General features: G+C 50.1%; 2 protein-coding genes across 2 annotated transcripts in view; both read left to right on the top strand.

The window, feature by feature from the left end:
• The window catches only part of myt1lb (myelin transcription factor 1-like, b), a gene marked incomplete at both ends in the record, with an annotated part of 77,364 nt that extends 77,196 nt beyond the window's left edge, over positions 1–168 (top strand). Inside the window, one exon of the mRNA XM_083924723.1 lies at positions 28–168. Coding sequence (XP_083780849.1) covers positions 28–168 — 141 coding nt within the window. The remainder of the gene's footprint in view (positions 1–27) is intronic.
• Positions 169–8,670: 8,502 nt separating this feature from the next.
• pxdn (peroxidasin) overlaps positions 8,671–12,649 on the top strand; it is an 83,457-nt gene continuing 79,478 nt past the window's right edge. The window contains exon 1 of the mRNA XM_083924996.1: positions 8,671–8,888. Within this exon, the coding sequence (XP_083781122.1) occupies positions 8,704–8,888 (185 nt within the window). The 5' untranslated portion in view covers positions 8,671–8,703. The remainder of the gene's footprint in view (positions 8,889–12,649) is intronic.

Here is a 12,649-nt window from a genome sequence, read left to right on the forward strand (position 1 = left end):
TCCATGTTGTGTCTCTGTCTTCCGCAGGAGCCGATAAGCGAGCAGAACTTCGACGCCTACGTCACCACCCTGACGGATATGTACACAAACCAAGAGCAGTACCAGAGCCCGGAGAACAAAGCCTTGTTGGAAAACATCAAACAAGCGGTTCAAGGGATTCAAGTGTAACCATCCAGCGAAGGGGGGTTTTTGTCCCCCCCCCCCCCCGGCAGGTGCGGGTCCTGCATCAGCTCCACATACAAACAGTGTTGGTTCGGTCTCCTCGGTTCAGTGCAGTATCTTATATAGTGTTATATATATATTCTAAATTCTGTTCCCTGGGGATAAAAAAGAGGTATGTCGCTCAGACAGACGTCGAGATCATTAGTTTCCTTCTTTTGTTTTTGGGGCCTCGCTTTGACGGAGAACACAAAAGAGTCGACGGCAAAAACGGTTTTTGAGGACCTTCACATTTTGTACGTTTTCATATCAGCTGACATAGTGTCATGTGATGTTTCTAGCCGCTCATGTATGCACATTTTTGAGTGTATATGTCTGAACACTAAGCTAACGATCAACGGGACGCGCGTTCTTTTTATCGGACAGTGAAATCGAACGGGGGAAAAACCACGAGCGAGGAGGACGCCACTTCTTTTTGGAGGATTTTGGACTCTGGACGACGATTTTCGATGTTTTTTCTTCTTCTTCTTCTTCTTCTTCTTCTTCTTGCGTGTAGATTGTCCGAGAGCAAGAACCGGTTTGTGGAATCGCTTTATTTTTTTCTGACGATGCTCGAGAAACGTCTGTGTTTCCTGTTTGTCGATGCGTAGCCGCAGGTGGGGGCGTTTTTTTTAATCGGTGCTGTCAATGAATCCGGAGAGGAAACTGACCTGATGTATGTATGAATGTATGTATGAATAGTTCTATTGTAAACATCATTACACGGAAACCCGATGGTGGAAATCCCGTCATCTAGGAGAGCCAATTAGTTCCTAGAGGAAGACGTCTGTGCGGTGCATGCGTGTCCACATGCTCATCCTTAAATCATGTGTAGAGACAATGACCTTATAGAGAACACGTTCAAGCCTTTCTAAGTATCAAACCCGCGCAATTTGGAGACTCGTGTTGCTTGGATCGAGAAACGTCTCAGCAATATAATACCTAAATCATTTGTTTGTAGTAGGTACGGGATGCAATCTGCGAAGGGAAGGGGGAAAAAAAAAAGGTTGGGTATATGCAATTTCCTGTTTATGAGCATAGCGGGGTAACGCGGATCTTTTTAATATATGTAAAATATTGATTTTTATACAAATCTTTTAATACAAAAAAGAAAAAAGTCTTTTTAGAAAAGAGGAGGGGAACCTGGACGTGGAGTTTCAGGAGCGAAAGTATATGAGTTCCACTTTTTTTCCGTACGATTTTGCACAGGGACACCTTCGTTTCCATGTTCTGATGTTCTTACAGAAACTAAACGCAGCGCCCGAGAGCCTGGACGGAGGGTTTCCGAGGGTTTTGTAAAGAGTATTTATAAGAGTATGACAGCGGGACTTACAGGGTCACTGTCCCCACTTATGTGCCAGTAGACTATTTGCACTTGTCCTTGAAGATATTATCCTTACGTACGGCGGCGTGCAATTTTTACCAGATGACCTCTTTGGCACACGATTGGAGCAGCCGAGTGCTCGGAGCCACTGCGGGCGCGGACTTAGTACCACTGAGAGAGGGAGACCAGGGACTTGAAATCAGAGAGGAGGACGATTCTAACCGCGGCGGTTACACTGTCGGCTTATTATCGCGTGTAAAAACATCGTTCTGTCATTTTCTGCTATGTTTTAAGAAGACAACGTTATCCCCCAGCAGCACTTTATATCTAATCACTGTACAAAGGATTAAATAGTCAATCAATTCAAGGTTTTTAAAAAAAAAGCTGAGGAGACGGTGAGAGGAGACCTTCGAGGGGGGTGGTACCCGGCGTCGCGCCCCGTACGCCTGACTGTGCGCGCCCCTCCGCCCTGTCGTGCTAGTTGTTAGCGATCACGCTCAGAATTTGCCTTTTTTCGAGAGCTAATGCAAAAGGTGCTCGTCGTTCACCCGATCGAACCCCATCTATTGTACTTTACCCTTGACCCTACTACCCGTCCACCCATGACTGCATACGCCTTTTCCCCCCACAGCATCGTGTCTGCAGCTTCTCGCCGATATAGCAACGCTTCAGTAGAGTAACGGCTTAGCGCCAGTTTTTGAATTAATTCTCATTATCAGTCAAAAAAGGGGACAAAGGGATTTTTAAAGCACAAACCGGCCGCTCGTCTGACGTCGGTGCATAAATAACAAACGGGAATAGCTATCCGCGGCGATCCGTAGGGAACACAAAGAGGTCGTCGCACGCTTAGGACGCGGACTTTTCATATGGATTATTGTGAATTCATCAGAGTTTATGCGTTTGATTTGAGCCAGTTTCATTCGGGAGGTTGTTTTTTTCCAGTGACCATCAACAAAGACAGGATTTTGTATAAACTATTGTGCTCTCTGTGGAACTGAAGTTTGATTTATTTTTGTACTACACAGCATGGATTTGTTGACATTTTAATTTTGCTATAAATGTGTGAGATCACAAGTTGCTGTGATATTTCATTTATAAATTGTGAACTTTGTACAATTTTTTGTCATGCTGGATGTTGACACATCTTACTCTGAATAAAGAAACAAATGTGTTGCCAGAGGCCTGTAGAAGGAGTCGTGTGTGTGTGTTCGTTACAGAATGATGCTGCACAAGATCCACGAGGTTTCATTCATACAGCCCAGTATCACAAATGTGTTAATGTGTGTACGCATCTGACCAGTCCCAGCCTGGTCCTGGTCCTGGTCCTGGTCCAGTCCCAGCCTGGTCCTGGTCCAGTCGTTGGTGGAAGTCGGTCTGGACTTGGTTAGTGCTCTATTGAGTCTGAACGACAGTCGTTGGAGTCACAGGTGGACATTTGTCAACAGTTGTTCTTTGAGGTTAGACTGTTGAGCACACCAGTTAGTTGGACCAGTCCCAGCCTGGTCCTGGTCCTGATCCTGGTCCAGTCCCAGCCTGGTCCTGGTCCTGGTCCTGGTCCAGTCGTTGGTGGAAGTAGGACTGGACTTGGTCAGTGCTCTATTGAGTCTGAACGACAGTCGTTGGAGTCACAGGTGGACATTTGTCAACAGTTGTTCTTTGAGGTTAGATTGTTGACCACACCAGTTAGTTGGACCAGTCACAGCCTGGTCCTGGTCCAGTCCCAGCCTGGTCCTGGTCCTGGTCCAGTCCCAGCCTGGTCCTGGTCCAGTCGTTGGTGGAAGTAGGTCTGGACTTGGTTAGTGCTCTATTGAGTCTGAACGACGGTCGTTGGAGTCACAGGTGGACGTTTGTGAACAGTTGTTCTTTGAGGTTGGATTGTTGACCACACCAGTTAGTTGGACCAGTCACAGCCTGGTCCTGGTCCAGTCCCAGCCTGGTCCTGGTCCTGGTCCAGTCGTTGGTGGGAAGTTGGTCTGGACTTGGTAAGTGCTCTATTGAGTCTGAACGACAGTCGTTGGAGTCACAGGTGGACATTTGTCAACAGTTCTTTGAGGTTAGATTGTTGAGCACACCAGTTAGTTGGACCAGTCCCAGCCTGGTCCTGGTCCTGGTCCAGTCCCAGCCTGGTCCTGGTCCAGTCCCAGCCTGGTCCTGGTCCAGTCCCAGCCTGGTCCTGGTCCTGGTCCTGGTCCTGGTCCAGTCGTTGGTGGAAGTAGGTCTGGACTTGGTTAGTGCTCTATTGAGTCTTAACGACAGTCGTTGGAGTCACAGGTGGACATTTGTCAACAGTTGTTCTTTGAGGTTAGATTGTTGAGCACACCAGTTAGTTGGACCAGTCCCAGCCTGGTCCTGGTCCAGTCCCAGCCTGGTCCTGGTCCTGGTCAGATGCGTACATGAACTGATGAAGCCTCTTGGATGAGAGGTGAAACGTCTTCCTAGACAAAGAACCAAGTCCAGTTGCTTTGGACTGAAATTGCTTAGAGGAGAACGACGACCTGGACACATGAGAACGTTCACAGGCTTGTGCCTCATGTACTTTAACTCTGACACACACTCCACCAGCAGATGTCAGCAAACCCAAACAGCACCGTGGCTGCAGCTCAGGACTCACACACTCGTACAGGAGGTTGCTGCTGCTGATGATGTTATTAACACTACTCATCATTGATCGTATCACCATATATATCATCATTGTCATATTCTGTCACCTTAGCTGTGCTTGTTTCTACTATTCTACTGTATTAACTACCATCACATATGAGTCATATTCACATTAATACAGATATTATTATAGTTACTGTTCCTTTTGTGGTTGATGCATCTCTGGAAGTGTCTCTCTGTCTGTCTTTGTGTCTGTCTCTGTCCATCTGTCTGTCTTTTCTCTCTCTCTCTCTCTCCTTCTCTTCCTCTCTCCGGTGCAGACAGATGTGCGTCCTCCACAGAGCTGGGTCTGTCTGACGTTCCTGTCTGTTATAGGGAAGGTTTTCGTCTCCACCGTACTCTACGGGGGAATTGTTGGGTCTCTGTAAATCATAAATAAGTCATAGAGTGTGGTCTTTACCTGCTCTGTAAAGTGTCCTGAGATCACTTTGGTTATGATTTGACACTATAAATAAAATTGAATTGAATGAAACGTGGTTCAAAGCATAAGCACTGATTAACAAACTCTCCCGAAACGCCCCTTTTGTTAGTTCATCACTGTTGGAGTAAAACACTTAAAGCAGCACACACTCTTTATTGGAATACCTCTGTGTGACCGGCTCATTCATTAAGATCCAATGTAATTCAGTTAATCACTTAGCCACGATAATCTACTTCACATCGGAGCGAAGATAGAAGGCTGCAAGCCTCTCGTCCAGATCTGTCCTTCTCTCTCTGTGTCTCCCTCCATCCCATCTTGTCTCTTGTCTCCCTCCATCCCATCCCAACAAAGCTCCCCAGTACCTATCAAACAATGGATGTTGCAGTTATGTGGTATGGGCACTGTATAGTCTGACAGAGGACCTAGCTACAGTAGGATCTGCATGGTTGTCCTCACTCCTGGATCAGCACAAGGGCCAGCCAGGAACATATAAAGCTGACCTATGATCCCAAGTGTCTGAGTTTATGTTGGGACACATTGTTTATTATTATTATTGTTCATTATTTAACTGTACACTTACACGATTTTTCCCGAAAAGGGTCCGATGTTCCCCAGTCGCATAAGCCTCTACCTTCGCAGATTTAATTCAGCATCTTGTCAGGGTTAGGGGTCAGGGTGAAGGTCGGGGTTAGGGGGTAGTGTTAGGGTTAGGGGGTAGTGTTAGGATCAGGGTTAGGGGGTAGTGTCATGGTCAGAGGGAAGGTCAGGGTTAGGGGGTAGTGTCAGGGTCAGGGTGAAGGTCAGGGTTAGGGGGTAGTGTCAGGGTCAGGGTTAGGTTGAAGGTCAGGATTAGGGGGCAGGGTTAGGGTTAGGGTTAGGGGGTAGTGTTAGGGTTAGGGTTAGGGTTAGGGGGTAGTGTTAGGGTCAGGGTGAAGGTCAGGGTTAGGGGGTAGTGTTAGGGTCAGGGTCAGGGGGTAGTGTCAGGGTCAGGGTTAGTGTTAGGGTCAGGGTGAGGGTTAGGGGGCAGTGTTAGGGTCAGGGTGAAGGTCAGGGTCAGGGGGTAGTGTCAGGGTCAGGGTTAGTGTTAGGGTCAGGGTGAGGGTTAGGGGGCAGTGTTAGGGTCAGGGTGAAGGTCAGGGTTAGGGGGTAGTGTCAGGGTCAGGGTTAGTGTTAGGGTCAGGGTGAAGGTCAGGGTTAGGGGGTAGTGTTAGGGTCAGGGTGAAGGTCAGGGTTAGGGGGTAGTGTTAGGGTCAGGGTGAAGGTCAGGGTTAGGGGGGGTAGTGTTAGGGAATCAAATATTTCTGTTTGAGCTCCCTGTAAATAAAACACCACAGCCCGACGCATGTGCTGAAACAATGCTTCCACTGTTTATCGGTGCCTCCAGTCTGTCAGGCTGTAGAAATGCTAAAAATAGCAGTGGAGCAGCATTGTTAGCGGTGGAAATGCTAACAATGACACAGCAGCATGCCAGCAACAGCAGACACAACTCTCTCGCCAACACAATACAACAATCAGGGACCCAGATGTGATGATACGGAGCAGAGGTAACAGACCAATCAGGAGTCTACATGTGTGCTGAGCTGCTGCTTAGATTAGAAGGAAACTAACGGTCGACTGTGGCTCGGAGATAGATCGGGTCGTCCTCCATTCGAGAGATCCGTAGTTCCATCCCCACCTCCCCCGGTCCGCATGTCGAAGTGTCCTTGGGCAAGACACTGAATCCCCGAATTGCTCCCTGTGCAGCGCATGGGTGTCACTCTAACGAAGGTCGTTGGCACAAAGGGTTCCAGTGACATCATCGGCCTTGTGAAAGGTTAAATACCTGGATCTCCACACCAGTTAGGGCGCACTCCCACTGTCCATCCGTCCCGTGCTTTAGGGTCCTTGTCCCCCCCTCCAGGCCCGTTTGTACTCACACTACCTGGGCCTCGGAGAATGCTTCTTGCTGCCTATACGTCATCACGCCGTAACACGTCACACGCATTGATGACGTCATGGCGATGCGTGGCTTTGTTTCCAGGTCTTTCCGTAGACCTCTGAGTTTTTGTGCGTCTTGTCGACTGTTTTTGAATCTTTTCATCGACCAAATCTGCAGTAAACACTCCACCTCCGCATCACACCAACGTGAACCTTTCACCGCCATTGTTTTAAATGTCCGCGCATGGTCCCTCCTTCTTTTTTCTACGTCCCAACAGGCGCACAGGAAATGACCTCAGAACCGCCGTAGGCCTCGTGCTCGTACACGTGCGCACGCTCGTGCTCGTACATGTGCAAACGTGCTTTACTAAAGCCCACCTCTCCCAAACGGGCCGTGGACGGCAAGCGTGCCGCTCCTAGACGCGGTACAGTTGCACTAACACTGGTCAAAGGAACTAGACTTTACCCGTGGAACCTGTTTGGGCACGGTACGGATGGACAGTGTGAGTGCGGCCTTAGTTGGTCCAGTCCCAGCCTGGTCCTGGTCCTGGTCCTCATTAAAAACACCAGCATTGTGCTTAATCATGACTCTGTGATGATACATGGTGAATGTACCGTATGTTCTGTCTCAGGCCTGGTGTTGTCTCTACCTTCAGCAGCAGGTGTCAGCAAACACACACTAGTAACAACAGCTGTCTTCAACTGCTGTGTGTTTAAAAGTTGGGATGTGAACTGATTGGAATGGGTGGCGTGTTTAAATATAGAATATGAAATATAAATTAAAGTGAAGGAGCCTTCTGAGGAGCCTACCTTAGAACAGACACATCTGTGCCGTATCAGTAATGTGTGAATCTCCCATCGGTCGCGCCCTGACTGCACTTTAACCCTCCTGTTAACCTCCATTCAGTGTTTAACGTCTCAAATTACACTTTTTTTGGTTCATATTTAATGACTTTTCCTAATTTGAGAGTTATAAATAACACAAAATAGTACACTTACGTTACTTACTACGCATATGCCTCAAAGTCACGCTACAGACCTTTTTAATGGGATTGCATTGGCAGGCAACAGCCTTGGTCCTTGTTGACTTCCTGTTAGCGGATGTCATTCACATTCACTGCAACAGGAAACAAACGTGGACACATTGAGAGTGTTTGTGTTTGTCTATAGGTGTTCTGGATATGATATAAGACGATTTGAATCATATTTAGGCAACAAATGCACCCGAGTAACGTCTGTGAGTAGGAGTTCTGGAGGTTTAACTATCTGGGCTCAAACTGACGGCAAGGACAAACGCTGGGGGTCAGATTTGAGGGGGGTTAGGGTTAGGGTGACCCCGGTTTCTGGGGACAGTCCCCGTTTCAGTGGCCCGTCTCCGGTTCCAGTTGCCCTTCCCTGTTTTCAGTGGCCTGTCCCTGGTTTCAGTGGCCCGTCCGTTAAATATCTGGGCTCAAACTGACCCCAAGGACAAACGCTGGGGGTCACATTTGAGAGGAACAGGAGGGTTAAGGTTAGGGCGTCCCTGGTTCCAGTGGCCTGTCTCCGGTTCCAGTGGCCCGTCCCCAGTTTCAGTGGCCTGTCCCTGGCTTCAATGGCCCGTCCTTGGTTCCAGTGGCCTGTCCCCGGTTCCAGTAGCCCGTCCCCAGTTCCAGTGGCCTGTCCCCGGTTCCAGTGGCCCGTCCCCAGTTCCAGTGGCCTGTCCTTGGTTTCAGTGGCCTGCCTCTGGTTCCAGTGGCACGTCCCCAGTTTCAGTGGCCTGTCCTCGGTTCCAGTGGCCGGCCTCTGGTTCCAGTGGCCCGTCCCCGGTTTCTGTGGCCTTTCCCCCCGGAAATGTCCCCGGTTTTTGACTTAAAGATCTGAAAATGTGTGTGTTTGTCTCTCTGTCTCTCTCTCTCTGACTGTGTCTCCCTCTCCCCCTCTCTACCTCCCTCCCCATCCAGCCCTCTCCCCCGCTCCCTCCCTCCCCGTACAGCCCTCCCTCCCCGTCCAGCCCTCTCCCCCGCTCCCTCCCTCCCCGTCCAGCCCTCTCCCCCTCTCCCTCCCTCCCCGTCCAGCCCTCTCCCCCTCTCCCTCCCTCCCCGTCCAGCCCTCTCCCCCGCTCCCTCCCTCCCCGTCCAGCCCTCTCCCCGTCAGTGTGGAGGGGCAGCTGGCGGTCTGTGCTCAGCTCAGCTCGGCTCTAGAAATGGCGCTGCGGGCTGCCCAGCTCTTCTCTCCGTGTGTCGTCGCGGTGGTTCTCCTGCTGCTCGCCGGAGGACCCCACCGCGCACTTTGTTGTCCGAGTCGCTGTTTGTGTTTCCGCACCACCGTGAGATGTATGCACCTAAACCTGGAAACGGTACCAGCAGTTTCTCCGCAGACCACCATTCTGTAAGTAGCCTCTTCGTTCATCTAACAGGAACCAGGACGCATGTCTCCGCCTCTCGGGCCCGGGGTGGACGGTGCACCGGGGGACGGGACACCGGGGGGTGGGTAGCCCTCGCGTCGCAGAGTCACGGTGTTAAAACCAACTTTTAAATAAAAGTTAAAATAAGTTGAAATTGAAACCAAGGCTTGTGCAGAAGTTCGTCTAATGCCTCAGAAAGGGGGGCACCTGCCCGGGAGTTCAGCTGCCGCCCTGGAGGTGAGGTTTGGGGGGTCACACAGCTGGTGACGTCCGCCCCGAGCTGACCCCCGGAGGCTCGGGCTTCTTCAGTGGGTCCTTCCGTGGGAGAGCTCCTCTGAGCCGCCACGGCAAAGTGTTGACATGTCCTTCATGGAGACATGCAGGGGCGGATTAAGGTGGTCAGGGGACCCTGGGCTACTGTTTGTTTGGGCCCCCCACATTATTAATCATGCTTTATCAGAAAAAGAAACCCACTTAGGACAGAAGAAGTGTCAATTTAGGGGTTTCTGATTGTCTATAGGTGTTCCTGATGTATTAGACGATGTTTGTGGTGCTGTGTTTCATTTAAAATCATATTCAGGCAACAAATGCACCTGGGTAACGTCTGTGAGGAGGAGTTCTGGAGGTTTAATATCTGGGCTCAAACTGACCCCAAGGATGAACGCTGGGGGTCAGATATGAGGGGAACAGGGGGGTTAAGGTTAGGGCGACCCGGTTTATGGGGACAGTCCCCGTTTCAGTGGCCTGTCCTTGGTCTCCAGTGGCCCGTCCCCGGTTTCAGTGGCCTTTCCTTGGTCTCCAGTGGCCCGTCCTCGGTTTCAGTGGCCTGTCCCTGGTTTTAGTGGCCTGTCCTTGGTTTAAGTGGCCTGTCCCTGGTTCCAGTGGCCTGTCCTTGGTTTCAGTGGCCTGTCCTTGGTTCCAGTGGCCTGTCCTTGGTTTCATTGGCCTGTCCTTGGTTTCAGTGGCCTGTTCCAGATTTCAGTGGCCTGTCCTTGGTTTCAGTGGCCTGTCCTTGGTTTCAGTGGCCTGTCCCTGGTTTCAGTGGCCTGTTCCAGGTTTCAGTGGCCTGTTCCAGGTTTCAGTGGCCTGTCCCTGGTTTCAGTGGCCTGTCCTTGGTTTCAGTGGCCTGTCCTTGGTTTAAGTGGCCTGTCCTTGGTTTCAGTGGACTGTTCCAGATTTCAGTGGCCTGTCCCTGGTTTCAGTGGCCTGTCCTTGGTTCCAGTGGCCTGTCCTTGGTTCCAGTGGCCTGTCCCCGGTTCAGTGGCCTGTTCCTGGTTTCAGTGGCCTGTCCTTGGTTTCAGTGGTCTGTCCCTGGTTTCAGTGGCCTGTTCCTGGTTTCAGTGGCCTGTCCTTGGTTTCAGTGGCCTGTCCCTGGTTTCAGTGGCCTGTCCTTGGTTTCAGTGGCCTGTCCCTGGTTTCAGTGGCCTGTCCTTGGTTTCAGTGGCCTGTCCCTGGTTTCAGTGGCCTGTCCCTGGTTTCAGTGGCCTGTCCTTGGTTTCAGTGGCCTGTCCTTGGTTTCAGTGGCCTGTCCCTGGTTTCAGTGGCCTGTCCCTGGTTTCAGTGGCCTGTCCTTGGTTTCAGTGGCCTGTCCCTGGTTTCAGTGGTCTGTCCTTGGTTTCAGTGGTCTGTCCTTGGTTTCAGTGGCCTGTTCCCGGTTTCAGTGGCCCGTCCCCAGTTTCAGTGGCTTGTCCTTGGTTTCAGTGGTCTGTCCCTGGTTTTAGTGGCCTGTCCCTGGTTTCAGTGGCCTGTCCGTGGTTTCAGTGGCCTGTCCTTGGTTTCAGTGGCCTGTCCTTGGTTTCAGTGGCCTGTCCTTGGTTTCAGTGGCCCGTCCTTGGTTTCAGTGGCCCGTCCCCGAGTTATCTTTAGTAGATCTTGGTCCCGTTGTTCTTTCAATCGTTGTGATTTTCTTTTTCGTGCTCCGTCACATTTCCTTTCTGACATTTTGCCGCTTTACTGTCTGATAGTAACAGTGAGTGACGCATCATTGACAACAAAACTGACCTTATGAACCCGGCCACGTTCTGTATTAACTGCCATAACATAAAAGTCTTTGTCTGAGTCGATACATAAGTTCGGGTATCGGGAAGTACAACAACACAGAACATCAGAACTGTCCTGGGCTTGACCACTGAGAACCGGCCCGGTTGTTCCTGGCTGCTGATTCACATCAGCTGTACAGAACGTTTCCTAACTTCTCTGTAGAATAGTTTGATGTTGGGAGATAAATCAATCTTGTTTATAGATCTTTAATCACTCGTGTTCGCATTGGAGAGACTCTGTGATCTTATGATCCTGAACAGGACCTGGATTTCCTCTGGACTCGGTCTTGGCTTTGACCGTATTAAGTTGGCCCGATCTGTTCGGCAGACTTCTTTGGGTGTGTTGTCATGTTTGTTTTTAGGAAATATGTCCTTCAAGATCCCCGTTCTGGGTCAGACTTTGTTTTAAAAATGGATCTCTACAACACATTGTGATGGAGACACAATGTGGAGCAGCTGCTTCCTTCTCTAGAGTCAGAAAAGCTGTCATGCACTTTATAAACCGGATTATATTTGGGTTAAGGGAATACTGTCCATGTAAACACCGTACCCAAGAGTTCTCGTACTGCGGTTAACAGACCTAGAGAACTCCCCAGGAGCCTTTTTTTAATTTATTCATGCATGTAAACAGCTTAACAGGAGTATAATCAAGCGAATGCTTCTTGCTGCCTATACGTCATCACGCCGTAACACGTCACACGCATTGATGACGTCATGGCGATGCGTGGCTTTGTTTCCAGATCTTTCCGTAGACCTCGGAGTTTTTGTGCGTCTTGTCGACTGTTTTTGAATCTTTTCATCGACCAAATCTGCAGTAAACACTCCACCTCCGCATCACACCAACGTGAACCTTTCACCGCCATTGTTTGAAATGTCCGCGCATGGTCCCTCCTTCTTTTTTCTACGTCCCAACAGGCGCACAGGAAATGACCTCAGAGCCGCCGTAGGCCTCGTGCTCGTACACGTGCGCACGCTCGTGCTCGTACACATGCAAACGTGCTTTACAAAAGCCCACCTCTCCCAAACGGGCCGTGGACGGCAAGCGTACTGCAGCTAGACGCGGTACGGTTGCACTCACACTGGTCAAAGGAACTAGACTTTAGCTGTGAAGCGTGTTTGGACATGGTATGGATGGACAGTGTGAGTGCGCCCTTACATCACTACCAAGAAGACCCGTTTCTGTCATCATTCTGTCCAAAAGTCGGCCGTTTGTGATTGTGACAAAGGTGAAGGTGGAAATAAAGTTGTATTCAGAGCAGCTGGATGTTGGTGGAGCTCCACCTACTGCACCGGGGGAAGAGTTACTCCCTCATTTTACCATTCAACCCCCGCACATGTATATGAGGAGCTTCACTAATGTGATTTTTCCTTTATCCCTGAAAAAGACTATTTTCAGGTTAGCGGCGTGCATGTGGACGCACTGACTGGCTTGGAAGGGTTGTGCTGCACAGGCTCAAACTCCCTGTTTGACTTTCCCTTCTCGGATGAAAGGAAGGAAATACTTCTCACTTGACAGGCACTTGTGAATGTGTCCTGGTTGTCAGGAGCACCGTGCTACAGTCACCCAACTGAACAGTTTCCTTTCTGATGTAGCTGGCCCCGGGTTCAGAGCCGCAGCGGGAGAACACAAAGCTCCGGCTCTGTCCGATCTCCCAAATGTGTGGCACCCTTTGTCTTTAATTATCCACCGCGATCTTGTTGTGCAT

This window comes from Echiichthys vipera (genome assembly GCF_963691815.1).
Source record: "Echiichthys vipera genome assembly, chromosome: 12".
NCBI classification, from domain to species: Eukaryota; Metazoa; Chordata; class Actinopteri; order Perciformes; family Trachinidae; genus Echiichthys; species Echiichthys vipera.